Source organism: Varanus komodoensis, unplaced genomic scaffold, assembly GCF_004798865.1.
Source record: "Varanus komodoensis strain SLA01 unplaced genomic scaffold, ASM479886v1 scaffold4, whole genome shotgun sequence".
NCBI classification, from domain to species: domain Eukaryota; kingdom Metazoa; phylum Chordata; class Lepidosauria; order Squamata; family Varanidae; genus Varanus; species Varanus komodoensis.
Window position 1 is genome coordinate 31,380,685 of NW_025335941.1, and position 16,047 is coordinate 31,396,731.

The following is a 16,047-nucleotide window of genomic DNA, read 5'->3' on the forward strand; positions in this document are numbered from 1 at the left end:
CAGCAGACTGAGCCAGCCCCACAGGACTCCAATAGGGATCTAGACATGGGGTTTGTACCAGCATTACTCAACCCACTGGCATGCTCATAAATGCCTCAGGGTTTTTTGTTTTGCTTTGTTTTGTTCTACATTTTACTTCTACAAACTTTAGAGTTCCCATGAACAAAAGACAAGCGATTTCCTTCTTGTTTCTCAGTCACCCTGAGTGCTACATTCTTGCTGCCGCTCATCATGAGTTTGTTGTTAGGAGTGTCCAAAAGAAATAAGACACATTGCAAGAATACTTTTAAAGAGCTAACATGTAATATTTTACTACATAAAATGATTCTTTTAGTTTTGTATTTTCAATTACCTTTTAAAAGATATTAACACTTTGCTGCTGCATCTCTTGTGTGTGTGCATGTGTTCCACTCAGCAGTTCCTGTGGTAGGGTGGAAAAATAAAAAAGTGAAAAATAAAAGTTCAGTTTTGGTTTTGATGAGGATCTGAAGGCACTTCATAACATCTGTGCAGGAAGATGTCTGTTGGAACAAATCTGATTTGTCGTGAAGGTGACAGTGCTCTTTCTCACCCCCCTCCTCCTCATTTTCTTCCTTTTTTACCCCCCTTGAGATAAAAGAAGCTTTTCATTATGAACCATCATGAGTAGATCTAAAAAGCTTCATGAACTTCAACAGAGAGCCAACTCATCATGACAGAATCCCTTCTGCTTGCACAGTGACCATGAAGTGAAGACATCTCCAGGCCATGTACGCAGTTGGTTTCATGCTGCCCTTGCTCTTTATGATGCTGATGTTCAATAGTTCATGGGCATCTGGTAAGATGGTTTATCATCTTATTTATCAGCATAACGTAAGGTGCGTGGAAACACTTTTCTACTAGATACTATGCAGAGCCAAGACATGGCTACAAAGCAAGGATGCGGCTCCAGGTAGATACAATAGTGCAGGAAGAGTTAAAGGTTAATTTAAACCAGGTCTCAGGCTGGAGTATGTAACATCAGGGTGCAGTGCTGCAAGACAGGTAATGGGAAAGACAAATATATTTTCTGAGCATATGTGCTGTGCCTTTTCTTCAAGCTATAATATGGGGAGGATTAATCTCGGAACTGCTGTCATGACTACTGCTGAGAAGGGAACACATGTTGTAGATAGGTTTGACTCCCCTTCTCCTGGTATAACTTAGGTATTAACTTTCACAATGACACAAAAAGCAGGATCTGGTTTATAGTTAGTTTAAAAGAACAATCTTATTTGTGTCTGCTCAGAAGTAAGCCCTAATGAGTTCGTTGGGAGTTAGTCCTTGATAAGCTCGCATATTTACTCCCTAAAGATGCAGCATACATTTTTGAAATTTACTGTCAACCAGTGCATTTAGTGCTTTGAGATGTCTAGACAGTGCTATTGGTTTTCATATTTTGTCTGAGTAACAATATTGCAAGTCACTTTGGACTTCTTTGAATTTGAGTAAAGAACAGTATGCAGCTGATGCAATGTACATGATACCGTAAGTAAAAAAATTCACAAATGACTAACAGTCTTGTGTTCAGTTTATAAATTTAATAGGATTATAAATGCTGGGCAGTTATTTACATAGCATAAAATGGTTATATATTTTAATTTTTAAAATTAAAAACTAAAACATATAAAATTTATAAACTGGATATACAACTGGTATATGAGTTTGTTGTTGTTGGTTGGACAGTCATGGAATGTGTAATAAAATGAAACTCAACTCTTGTCCTCTTTGGAGGTATAACCATTTGCAACAAAGAAGAGGTCATAATTCACTCTTTAGTCTAAGTCCACTGTGCCTGTAACATGGGATGAGATTCAAAATGTTGATCTCACTAATCTTCCTCAAACTAGTGATCTCCAGATCTGTTGGACTTCAATTCCCACCATACGTAGCCAGATTGGTAGATAGTTGTTGTGATGGGAATTGTAGTTCAACACTTCATGAGAACACTAAGTTGAGGGCATGAAATTACTCCAATGAAGTCACCCCTATATACAGTGCAGTTACACAAATGCAAGTCTAAACTCAACGATTACATAATAAACACATAAAACAGCAGCACTACAGTATTTCTATCATGACATTGTTCGGCTGTTGGCACCACTGCTAATACAGTGTTTTACAGATGATACTCCAAGAGGTCTGAACGCCTGTAGGGCTTCCACAAAATCCACACTTAACCAGAAACCTCCTTTAAAGATGGATTGAAACCCCTTGACAATACGAGTTTGCGGCAGCACAAATACAGTTCTAGTGTGAAACTGTGTCCCAAGCATGAGTTACAGTGATAAAATATTCTTTAGCAAAGGGAGACTCCAGCATGAAATTACTGAAGTAGAACTGCTTCAAGAGGGTCTTAAGCTTGAGCTGAAATTATGGTTTCCTGCCCCACCACAGGAATCAATAAACACAGCAAAGCTGGGGTGACTGTGTTACCATCAATGAGTGCTGTTGTGAACAACTGGCTATGGCCTCCATTTTTATTATTATTATTATTATTATTATTATTATTATTATTATTATTATTATTATAACATTTCTATGCCGCCCTTTGCCGAAACCTCGGCCTCGTGGAGAACGGGTGAGGTTCCAGAGGACTGGAGGTGGCATCAGTGGTCCCACTTTTCAAAAAGGGCAGTAGAGGGGACATGAATTACAGACAGTCAGGCTTATGTCCATTCTAGGAAACACAATGGAAAGGCTCATAATAGCAAGAGATCTAGTAACCCTAGATAAGGAAGGGAGGTTGGCAGCCACACAGCATGGCTTCTGCAAAAACAGGTCCTGCCAGACAAACCTTGTGGAATTCTATGATAAGGTTTCAAGGTGGCTAGATGGAGGGGGCGCGGTGGATGTGGTTTACCTGGATTTTGGCAAGGCCTTTGACAAAGTGCTGTATGATATCCTGGTTGAGAACTTGAGGAGTTTTGGAATAGACTGATGCACTGTCCGATGGATTAGGGCATGGTTGACAGACCAAAAGCAGAGGGTAACTGGGAAATCATTGGAATGGTGTTTGGTGATGAGCGGGGTCCCCAAGTGCTCTGTCTGGGACTAATCCTGTTCAATCTTTTCATCAGTGACCTGAAAGAGGGGGTGACCAGTCTGCTGATCAAATTCGCAGATGATACTAAAATGGGGGCAATGGCTGCAACTGAGAAGCAGTTACTCCAGATCCAGAAAGATCTGGACAGACTATGGAAGTGGGTGGGGGATAACTGGATGGCATTCAATGCAGATAAGTGCAAGGTCTTGCACTTGGGGCATAGGAATGGGTGTCATAAGTACAGGTTGGGGACAAATGGCAGGAAAGCAGCACTTGTGAAAGGGATCTCAGGATACTGGTCAATTGCAGGCTAAACATGAGTCAGCAGTGTGACGTGGCGGTCAAGAAGGCGAACACTATCCTTGGTTACATAGCAAGAAGTGTGGCTTCTAGATTGAGAGAGGTATTACTGCCACTCTATATGACTCTGGGGTGCCTGCAACTGGAGTATTATGTTCAGTTCTGGGCTCCATATTACAGGAAGGATTTAGGCCAGAATCAGTGCAGCGTAGGGCCACAAGTTGGTGGCTGGATAGTACAGAAAACCGTATGAGGCAAGACTGAGGGAACTGGGTCTTTTCAGTGTGGGGAAGAGGAGACTCTGAGGGGATATGTTGGTGACCTATAGGTATGTGAGGGGGTGCCATGTGGTGGTGGGTAGAGACCTGTTTTCCCCTGCAGAAGAGGGCAGGATGCATTCCAATGGAGCAAAGCTCAGGTCATCAAGATTCAAGGTGGATGCCAGGAAGTACTTCTTGACAGTTAGGACGCCAAGGGTATGGAATGGGCTTCTGCAGGACGTGGTTGAAGCCCCATCGGTGAGAGTGTTCAAAGATAGGCTGGACATGCGCATGGAAGGCATGTCATGAGCCAAGTCAGCTGGAGCTGAGGGTCAGACTAGATGGCCCAGGAGGGTCCTTCTGACTCACTCTGTTTCTATGCTTCTATTATATTCTATATATTAAGCTTTCACGGAATTCTAGCAGGCACCATATTTTTCATTTCATTGCCCTTTGACTGTACTATTTCTCTATACCCATGTATCTATATGCCACCTGAGAATAACACCTCACATATCTGAGATGGATTCTAGTCCATGGTAGTTTGTGGCATAATAATTCTGTTAGTCTTTGAAGTACAGCAAGACTTGTTATTGTTTCTGCTGCAACAGACTAATGTGACTGCCCACGTACTACACCTGTTGAAGCCCTTCAGGGCAATTATTTACATAGTAGCAGTGGTCGTACATGCTGTTATTCAGCTAATGAGGCAGGTAAAATATTTGCAAAATGGATGGAGAACACATACCATGAAAACAGGTTGATAGAACTAATCCTGCTTGCAAATAGATCAGGAACTAGAGGCGAAGATATAAGATAATGGATTTATTAAACTTTACAACAGGATCTGCAAAAAACCCTAGCTCTTTAGGGTTCTAACTTTAGGCAACTTACCTGTGAGCTATTAAGGCACTCCTGCCCTGGCCTAGAATGTATTTCTTCCACCCCTTCTCTTAGGTCATAACCAGTACTTTTTTTTGTAAAAAAAAAAAAAAAAGGTGCTGGAACTCATGTCCGCCCTGGCAGTAAGCACACACACCAATTCCAGGCGGGGGTCCCCAGCCAAGCAGCTATCTCTCACTATCAGATAGCAGATAGCAGACACAATAGCAGCCTGCAGGCACTATGTTAATGATGTTTGCTGCTGATCTGCTACTCTTGTAAAATCACTTGTAAAATCCATTGAAAAAAAGGTGCTGTTCTATGACAAAAAAAGCCCTGGTCATAACCATGCAACTGTGGAGACTTTCAACCATGCAACCTTGAAATTTCTCCCAGGGCTCAACAACTTCAAGCGGATGAGATAGCTTAGCTCCAAAAGCCATCTGTACCCTGTCCATGGTTCCTACAACTTTCAGGAATCCTCAGTCACCACAGAGGTGCCTCAAGGTGCTCACCAAACTGGATCCATACCAGATAATATAATGCTCTCACATGCCTGCCAAATGTGATCACACTAGCCTACCTAATCTGTTTCCATCACTACTTAGCGGCTCCCATCAACTGCTGGTCAGATCCAATAGACTGCTTTGGAAGGCCAAAGGACTTTTTGTCTTCCCAGCTCCAATCTCAGAATCAGTGCTTGGGTCTCAGACCCCACCCCCTTGCAGGCAGCAGGGAAACAGCCATGCTGGTATTTCTCTGAGGCTGGGAAAGTGACCTCTGAGAGGGAGAAAGTGGGTGGCAAGGCACAAGAAACAGGGTGTCCAGTTGCCGCTCCAGCCTCCTTCTTTCCTGCTTTGAAACTCTATTGCTAGGCAGTTGAGCGCAACCATCTGGTAAAAATGCAATCAGAGGGAGCAGTGAGCTGAAGATCAGCTCCACCGCTCCTCCCACTTTGCACTGGACGATAGAAACCTCCAAGTCTGGGATACACTCATCTCCATAGGACAGTGTTCCAAATGTTTAAAACAGAATTGCCCTTTTAATTGTAAATGCCCTTCATATTTGGGTGGGGCTGCTACCATCAGCAGCAGAGGAGTTTGGACCACCAGAAGAGAAAGAGCACCACTAATACTTCAGGGAGCTCCCAGCCTCCACGCAGGTTCAGGGCTTATGTATGTATGTATGTATGTATGTATGTATTAAAAGCTTTTCTATCCCGTCCCCTACAGCATGTCTTACGATGACTTACAATAAATAAATAGAATAGAACAGCCCCACAGCATCCGACCATTAAGATACTAAAACCCAACCAGAAGACACCCTCCACCCAACAGCTTTCATGACACACCAGCTGTCCCTGCTTTCTCCTTAGCACCACAAACATTTGTGAGCCACACACAGGCCCTTATTAGGAAATGTCAGTCATGCTCCTGATTCTAGTTCTGCCTTCAGTAGCTGCTGCTGCCTTGGAGTTTAATCCACAGCAGTCTTCACCAGTTCAAAGCACTACCATCTGCAGTAGGCACTGGAAAAGGCTTGTCATTCAGTGAACAGAGCTGATCTTAAGAGAGCTGCAGCCACTTGGTCATGAGCTTTTCAAGAGCCAGACGTCCTTTGGGAGGCTGAGAAAGGAAGGAGATGTTAGTGTCAACTTCATCGGCCCCAAAGCTTTCCATGCATTTGTGAAAGGTACATGTTTGTGAAATATGATGAGTGGGTCCAAGGAAAAACCCTTCTCTGTGTTGTTCCTGGCCCTCCAATTTAGGAGACCTTCATCTCTGGGAAATCCACCTGGCATCTTCACTTTATATGAACTGCCAGGAAAAGACCTTCCCCTTCCAACAGGCATTTGATCTTTCATCATTTGCTCTGATTACACACTTTACTGCTGGCTCTTTAATATGGTAATGTTTTAATATTTTATTCTCACATGCATTGCTCTGGTTGCTATTGTGTTATTTGTTACTCCTGTAAATTATCCTCAGGTTATATATAAATTAGATAAATAAACAAGGATGGAAAGATAAGTGCTAGTTACTCGGGGTGTATCCAGATAAGGCCAGATCCAGATCATTCATGTAACTGGGGGCTGGGGGCAGATCTTACTGTCTTTCATTTGCAATACCTCCTTGCTTTCCCATCACTTCTGTTTTTTATGCTTCCCATAAAATACTCCACAGAGAAGAAAAATAGCTGCACAGTGTCTTTTGATCAGTAGAACTTGCAAGATGTTGGTCTGGAAGCACCCACAGACTTTTGCTATAAATCGCCTGATCTGATAAAAACAGGAACAAATGAGTAAAATCTGTATTTTATTTATTTATTTATTTATTTAAAACTTTTGTATGCCATCCAGGACGGCTTACAATCATTTCTCTGCTTTCACATTTATTTCCCAATCCACTTCACCCATTTCAATAAGATTAGTAGAGAAATGCATGCACGGATGGAAAAAACAATGAAACAGCAACAGAACTAAGACCAATGTTACGTCATCACTGCTAAAAGTGCCCTTGGTTGCATAGCCAGAAGTGTGGCTTCTAGATAGAGAGAGGTGGTGCTTTTTTTGTCATAGAACACATCAGAACAGAGTTCTGGCAACACTTTTTGACAGATTTTCCAAGTTCTAAAAGTAACTTTTGAAAATTTGATGTTTGGTCCATGTGGATTTGGATTGCCCTGTCGAGCAAAGCAGGTCGGCGGCAAAATCATTAAAACGGTGCATGCGGGCTGCTTGTGTGTCAAATCTGATGCATGCGTACTTTGTCCATGCTGGTTGTGATGGCGCTGCTCAGTTTGTGATTGGTCATGTGGTTGTGCACTGAGTACTTACTGTGGGTGGCAACCGTTATGTTTTGTTACACAACTGATGTGTGTGGGTGTGTACAGTGATAGACTACATTCAAAATGTAAATAAGTTCATGAGTTCCGGCACCTTTTTTCTTACAAAAAAAGCGCTGGAGAGAAGTATCACTACCACTCTATATGACTCTGGTGTGCCCACAACTGGAGTATCGTGTTCAGTTTTGGGCCCCTCATTACAGGAAGGATATAGCCAGGTTAGAGTCAGTGCAGTGTAGGGCCACAAGGTTGGTGGCCGGTTTGCAGGGGATGCCATATGAGGCGAGACTGAGGGAACTGGGTCTCTTCAGCCTGGAGAAGAGGAGACTCAGAGGGGATATGTTGGTGACATACAGGTATGTGAGGGGATGTCACATGGAGACGGGTAGAGACCTGTTCTCCCCTGCAGAGGAAGGCAGAATGTGCTCCAACGGAGCAAAGCTCAGGGAACCAAGGTTCCATTTAGATGCCAGGAAGCAGTTCTGACAGTTAGGACCCCGAGAGTATGGAATGGGCTTCCACAGGAGGTCGTTGAGGCCCCATCGGTGAGGGGGTTCAAAGATAGGCTGGACATGCACATGGTGGGCATGTCGTGAACAGAGCTGGCTGGAGCCTGGGGTCAAACTAGATGGCCCGGGAGGCCCTGTCTGACTTGCTCTGTTTCTATGTTTCTATGAAGTATATGAGTTATGCAAAGCCTAATTTCTGCCCCACCTTTCCCTTTCAGGCAGTGAGACTCAGAACTGCAGCATCTCTGTTACTGTTCCGAGAGGCACCCAGTTCAACATAATGCCTGGCACTTCCATCATGCTACAATGTCCAGTGCTGTATTGCACAGAGCAGCCTGCAATGAGCTGGTATAGGTACAATGAAGTCAGTCAGATGTTCTTAATTTTGCAGCAGGAACAAAGGCACTCAGTCTCATGGATAAATGAAAGCACTTTTGTTTTGAATTTTGCATCTTTTTATAAGAACGACAGTGGAAGCTATCATTGTGAAGCTACCATGAAGAAGCAGAAATGGAAGAGCCATGTAATACAAGTGAGTGTTCAAGGTAAGCATCACAAGTTCCTTAACTGAACCATAGTAATAGCAATTATAATACAATCCAGTGCACCTTCTCTGTGCACAAGTCCCATTGGATAAATCAACATTTCATCTGGAATTTGACTACATATCTTTGGCATATTGCACCTTGGTCCTTTCCTTTATCAGTGTTCAAGCACAATGGGGTTCCTACTGCCATGTTCAAGAGATCTCCTCATATATAAAACAAACCACGTCAGTGCGACAGTTGCGTCACTCGATCTTTAGCCTGAATTTCTCCTATTTTCTCTTCTTGAGCTTTCTGCTCACTCGGCCTCTCTTGATTGGCCGAACTGCCATTGGCCAAGCTAGTCTGATGTCACAGTGGGCCTGAGCAGACAGCAGAGTCATAGGTTTCCATATTGAAGTGTCTGGCTATGTTGCATGAACACAACACAAGGAAGGATAGCTTATATAGCCAGTATCATATGCCGCTTATATCTCCTTTGATCCTAGCTGATTACTAACACATAGCCTAATATAAATATTGGGCCAGCTAACATAAAAGTGACACTTATGCAGAGCTTCTCCTTATTGTGCTCTCATGATCTTTCACAGATTGCAGGAATTTTTCATGACGTTACCATCCTTCATGGCCTCTCCCATAATTTCCAAAATTTTTAGCCAGTTTTAGTTTTGGGTTTAGATTTATTTTTTTAAGGCATGGGAAATCTGGTATTCAATTTTAAGCCACATCCAGACTGGTCAAAGAGAAGGCACATATCCACTACAGTAGTTGTACCACAGCACCATCTTGTGGTTGGATAATAAAATACAGACAGATGATGGAGAAATACAAAACTTCCCCGAAAAAAACGTATTTAAAGGACACATTTTTCCTCCCACAAAGAAAACAAAAGAAGCCTCAGCAAAGCAGCAAAATAAACATCTCATGTAGATTAAGCCTTGGAGAAAGGCATTTTTTAAGAAATCAACAATAAAACATTGTTGCAACGTTGGGGGAAGAGTGAATATGAACAGCAAATAATCGCAATATTGTGAGACAGTATATGACAGATGAAGAACTGAAATTGGTACTGGCCATGTCTGTACATTGAGCAGAAAGAGCTGAACTTAAGAAATAGCTCATATAATCAGTGTTTCTGAAAACTTTCCAAATGATGCCACAGGATACTGAACAGCCGAGTTAATGCTTTGCAACGTCTACTATAACCAATCCAAAAAACATCTTCATTTCGTTGTTCTAACGGGTCAGACCAGAAGAGTGGCAATAGCTACATCTTTGAACCCTATAACTTGGATTCTTCTTTTTTAAAAATAAGAAGGACCATTTCCCTCCCACCTTAAGCCCAATTGGGAAAGGGACATTTAATGTGCCTACACATGCCTCTTGTCAAAAATCATCTCCCTCCAAAGTAGCTACTTTTCCCTCAAGTTGGTACCTGTTGCAAATAGAAGCTTCTCAGAGTTGACTAACAGGAAAATGGCCTGCAGGGAAAGTCAACCACCCTGTAGCGTTCTGAATCCAGACCATCTACTCCTGGCTGCCATTAGCGTGCTCTTGTTTGAGGAGGAAAGGGATCATAAGCACAGGCCTTCCAGATGATGTGACTTCACAGCTGCTCCAATCCTGTACTCAATGTTCTGCCTGCATTTTGTGGAAGTGCTTCTTTCTGTTTCAGGGCGCTATGGGATCTAACAGCAGTTTGGGGTAGCCATTTGGATCAGGAAATCAGTGACAGCAAAAGTATTGAAGACTCCTCTTCAGTGTCACCCTCTGAGGCAGCTTTTAACACAACTGGAAGATCCCTTCACCGACTGCCCACATAGCCCATAGTTTGACCTTCATTATAACGCCTTTGGTTTATACTTTGCTTTGTAAACATTGAGACCGTGATGTATTTAGGGTTCCTCAGGGAACATCGTTGACTCAACAAATTGCATGCTATTGTTGCACTACATTTTAATGGACTTTTTAATGTACTCTCTGCATAGATCCCAATAACCTCACGAAATTGGAAAATGCTAACAATACGATAGAAGGTCATGGAGCCACTGAAAAGACAAAGGCGATTCTTCTGTTTGTCCTTCCATCCCTGGGAGTGCTGTGCCTCCTCGCTTTTTGCTTCTCTGGCCTTCACTGTTTCATAAGGAAGCGTCAAGGTGAACTCTCTCATATTCTTCAGTCATCTCCTTAGTGGGTTCTCTCTGACATACTCATATCTTTTAATTTCTCATACTACTTTCTCATGACTATTTAAAAACTTGTTTATTTAATGCTTATGAAATTCATAGCCTTGGTAATAGTAATCCAGTTCAAATGTTTGCTGACTGTCATTTTTCATAAAAACAGGCCTAGCAACAAAATTTGCTGAGCTCTCCTTTGATCCCAGTTTTATGAGACATAGCTCTCTCAGAGACATAGTCATGTTTTGTACAACTGAGATGAAGAAGTTTCCAAAATTTATTCCATCAACACAGTGTGATTTTCTTTTCCTTTCTAGTGAAAAACAAGATGAATTCATCAAGCTCAGAACATGAAATGAATGTGGTAGGTTAGCTTTTTGATGTGTCTATTTAATTTTTCTTCTTCATCTTCCCCTGTGTTCAAGATGTTTAGGTGTAAATGTCATTGCTTATATAGCCAAATGAATGTTTATCTAGCTAAACAGGACAAAAACATGGAGGCAACAACAAGAAGCATGCAAACAGCCCCAAGAGGACTGAGCATGCTCAGTGGCGCAAAATGGCCATTATCAGATTGCATCAACAAGAAAACTAAGTGGAGGTTACTAGAGGACACTGAATAGGAACACTACATACTGTGACATTTTGTTGCAGATTCCAGTTATTGTCATACCTATTTTTTCAAAAGTGGTATGCGTAAAAGCCTTCACCTCAAGAAACTTGCAATAATAAAGGAAAGATTTTTCAATTCATGTAGAAAAGAAGACAGCTCGGCCTTCAAATAATGAGGCCTCTTGATCAGCATTTATTATTTCTATCTGCCATCATGATGCATTTACCTTCTGGAATTATATAGAAAATTCCCTGTTTCCAAATTGGCTTCCAGTTTTAAACAGAGGCAGATTTGCACCTTACAACAAGCAGTCACATGTCCATTGGATTCCTTGGCCTTGGCTCCCCAGACTCCAGAGCATCTTCTTGCAAGTTCCTGACTAGTACACAGAGCATTTGCCTGGTGCTTGCCAGGAATCAAGCCCCACACAATCACCCTTCAAGCAGAACCCTCTTCTGCTCATGTGACTTTGTTTCCACTGCACATTACACAGAAGAAGGTTTCTAGTTGTGCTCCTGGGGTCCCACGAGTCTTTGCAGAACTGTCAGTTCAACTCACTTTCTAAGACAGGGCCAAGCATGAGAGGAAGTCCATGAAATGAAGAGGGACAGATTCTGCAGAACTGCATACCATGCTTTGTGGTTTTTTACCATGATCTACCTGACCAATCATCAAATGGTTTCCATTCTCCAAACTCTAACCTCCTATCATTGGTGTGCCTGCTGTTGGCCACTGTGCCAGAAATTCAATCCCAAGATGCATCTCTCCCTGCCTGTGTGGCATGCCTCCTCATGATTGTTCTGCACAGTTCCCAGGGCAACTTCTCTGTACCCTTCCATTCTTCCCCATAACCTTCATCCAAATCTGTCTTTTAATGTGTGTCTCTTCCCATAGAAATCTCCTTTTCCTGCAATCCTTCTCTGTGTCAAAGCTTCTTTACCCATTCCCACTCCCTCCCATCCCCCTTTCCCTTGCCAAAGATTGACCAGGACTTGACTTTGTGCAGAAACTGCAAAGACCTCACTCACTTTCCCCACTAGTCTTTATTCCCCCAGACAGCATGTGTGAAATATGCTTGGCCCTCCATCTCCCCAACCTCATCTGTAGGCAGTGTTTTCCTGTTTCCTGCAACACCACCTGATGAAGCATCTCCCCCACCACACACCACCATATGCACCTTAACTATCAGGCTTGGCGGCTTGTCTTTTTGTCAGCCGATCTGACACCCTTTTTTCTACAATACCCTTTGTCTTCGTTCAACCCACAGATTCTCCCCCTCTCCTGGCCCCCTCTCTTTCCCTTTCCCATATTCTTGCCCCAGCTACCTGTTCTCGGAGATGGTGTTCTCTCCCAGCCCTTTCCCTCTTTTGGCTTGGTTTTGGTGACCAAAGATACTCTGGCTGCCCATGACCCCTCCTTCATTCCTTTCTTGACAATGTGGGAACCTTCTCCCTGCTCCTCCGTGGCAATGCCTGTCCTGTTCTTCTCCACCAACCTCATTTTCCTCATCCTTCAGCCTCCATTCTAGTTCCTCTTACTCTTCTGCTCGTTTGTCCTCCCATTCCTTTGCATGGGGATGACACCCAGTACTCCTTTCCCTTCCCTTGCCAGAAAATACATCATGTCTTCCCAAATACAAACATCCTCGAGCCTTGTACAATCTTCTTCCAGTCCCCATAATCCCCACTGAAAAGCCCCGCAGTCCTTATTCTAAGATGGAGAAATCTCAACCCCAAAACAAACTTGCTCAACAAGAAAGATTCATCTATATGAAAACATATTTTTATTTCAGCAGCATAAGAAAGATTCTTATTTTCTTTTGCAAAATGTCTTCATAAAAAAACCTCAAGAAATCTGTTCTACCCAAAAGTTGGGCCCCTAATCTACCCCACCCACACACACACACTATAGGATTTTTCTCATGCTGTTGTGTATCCACATATCCAAATACTTTGAGATGAAAATACAAGGGATGACAACTCAGACTGGCATTGGGCAGACTGAAGTGAACAGAGAGCCATATAGAGAAAGGCTGCCTCCAAGATAACTCTTTGGGATAGTGCTGCATGATTCTCTGTAGCTAGAAAACTGTGGTGATCTGTGGCAATCTGCACAAAAACAGATGTCGGTGAATAGGAGCACAGGGCAGCCTGTAGGAGCAAAGCAAGTAGCAACAAGTTTGCTACTATGCAGGCATGGGTAGTAGAGTTTGGATGACTAGAGCCTCCTAGTGTTGCCACTCTTCCTATGGGACTCGGTGGTGTTTGTATGCTAAGACTGACAAAACCACAACCCCAGGTTTGGACAACTCAAGAACCTATCATGATAAGCAGAAACCATAGACCAAACCATTGATTATTATCTTGGATTCTGAGGGCAACAATCACCATGCTGAAATACCATAACTGAGTTGAGACAACATGACTGACAAATGATGATAAAAAACCTCACATAGCTTGTTGTGTCATGCAGGGAATGGAAGCAACATAGCAAAGGCAGCACAGACAAGGGTAGATAGAGGAAAATGTGGGGAACTGTTGTTATGCGTATATAAAGCTTGTTCATAGTTGATGCAGGTTATACTCTGTACCATTGACCCTGCATTCATTTATGTGCATGGAGATTTATGAGGCAAGTTTGCATGATGTTACAGCCCACCCTGGAAATGATCCATGGTGGGTTGGTTGTTATGTGAGTAACCCACAGTGTGCTTGATGGACAACTGGACTCACCATTGATTGTTTACATGTTCCCTCCTCCTCCTCCTCCTCCTCCTGCATTCACAGTTTACACTTAAATGTGAGGGAAATACATGCTGAGCCACCACGTGGAGTGAAAAGTGTACTCTAAAATTTTTAGCACTTTCAAACTTGCTGTTCTTGTGGCAATTTGTATTAGATCAATATGAGGTTTTGCACAAGTGCAGAACAAACAGGTGGATTGTGGAGCCAAGTTCCACCATATTCCTTAAACAGGTATCATTTTTAAGAGGCAGAATTTTCAGACTTGTAATGTTAGACCCTCCCCTGTGTGTACATTAAAGAAGCACTCCCATCCTTTAATTTAAACTCACATTAATAACATTGACATCTGCATCTATGTACATACCCAGCTGACTGCTCCCAACTATAAATTATTGTGTGTATGTTTTTTTAATTAAGAAAGGCTGCAGTGGCAAGCAGCATCAGTCCCAATGGCTCCACCACCTCCTTGCCAGCCCACGTGTTGCTACCAGGTCTATGTACCACTGCCCACTACCCATGACCATTCTCCAGGTGTCATTGGGACCTTCCTGGTCTGCATGACCCTGGATACCAGCCACAAGGTCCCACACTTGCACCACTGAGACCTGATTGACAGGACTTGATAAAAATGCAGTGGGAGCAAACGAGAGTGTGGTTTCCCCCACTCACCTAATCAAAGGGAGTGTAGCAAAAACACATCCCTGGATATTAGTGTGACAGCCAAACTCAGAACTCTGGGTTGTTGGGAAATGAACAATCAGGAGTTTGAACCCAGAGGTTGTTTGTCCTCAACAAGCTGGAGTTTTTTGTCTCAACATCGCAATAAACAGGTCAAGGATGAAGCATCCCTGGGTTGTTTGTGATAATAGGAGTGGGTGGGAGCATACTTTCTCCCATTTGTGTTCTCAGTAAGCTATGGTTTATTAAGTGTGTTTTGTGATGATGTGTGACCTCAGTCGCAGTATAGCTCCATCTTAATGTAAACACAGTTCTTCTTATTCAAAGGTATTCTCTAAGGGGTTCCAATAAAAGTTTTCCCATATCTCATTTTTATGCTATTTTGAATACTATTTTACCTGATACCGGAGCTGTCCATTGTATTTGATCTGCTGTTGCTTCTCTTTGTTCCCATCTAGTCGGTAAAATTATTTTGCATGCCCTGTTTCTGCTTCTCTGTACAGTTAAGCATCTATAGAGATGTCCAGAGTTGCAATGACAGCATTCTTCATATCTCTGATGAAACAACTGTGTCTTGCTTGCTACAGGTTCTGGATGGTGATGCTGTCTATGGCAATCAAGACATTTGCAGGAAAGCCACACCAAATCCAACATGCAATGAATCGGTTACCAGTGCACACCAACTCAAATCTGAAAACCAGGATACCCTTGTCTATGCAACACTCAGCCATGGGGAACCTTTGCAGAAAAGTGAACCTTTGCTAGAAACAGTATTCTCAGAATATGCAACCATTGGGATGGAGCAATAATGTACACAACTGTTTAGCATCATGTTACATCTTTCACTGTGGCCCAGGAAGCACTGCTGTGAACATTAGTAGGTTCATGTATATCACACAGTCTATTTCTGCCAGCAACATTCTTTTGGTGATGCTTATTTTTCTGGTATTATCATAAACATAACAAATGAATCTCCTATAGGGAGGGAATTTGTGCATCACCAAAAAAAGAGCAAGTGAATCACCAAAAAGCTGGAAGAAAGCACTATTTGCATATGTTAGTTTATATGTATAGACATAAGTTTTGGAGGAATTATAGAACAGAACACATTTCACCATAGCAGGCAGGAAGATGGTGACCTGTGTGTCTGCCATCCAAATGCTTTCTGTGGATAGGCAACTTCAAGGCCTCCCCCTTTCTTCTGGATCTTCATATTTAAAACAAAATTGGACAGTCCTTCATAGGGTTGACAGACTGGATTTCAGCTGAAATCGTTCTGATTGACTGGATTGTATCATCTCTTTTTCATACATTTCCATGCAGATTGTGGTTTCCACAAACCTTGATCTAATCATACTGCAGCACTGGAGGGTAGCTGAAGCATTCTTTGAAGTCTACAATGCTCAGCAAGAATCACAACAACAATGA

At 42.6% G+C, this 16,047-nt stretch overlaps 1 protein-coding gene across 1 annotated transcript; it reads left to right on the forward strand.

The window, feature by feature from the left end:
- Positions 1-752: 752 nt before the first annotated feature.
- Positions 753-15,790, forward strand: BTLA (B and T lymphocyte associated). Its single transcript, XM_044442492.1, has 5 exons — positions 753-817; positions 8,078-8,404; positions 10,393-10,560; positions 10,902-10,948; positions 15,207-15,790. The coding sequence occupies exons 1-5, from the start codon at positions 766-768 to the stop codon at positions 15,426-15,428; spliced, it is 816 nt and encodes a 271-aa protein (XP_044298427.1). The 5' UTR covers positions 753-765; the 3' UTR covers positions 15,429-15,790.
- The last annotated feature ends 257 nt before the right edge of the window (positions 15,791-16,047 follow it).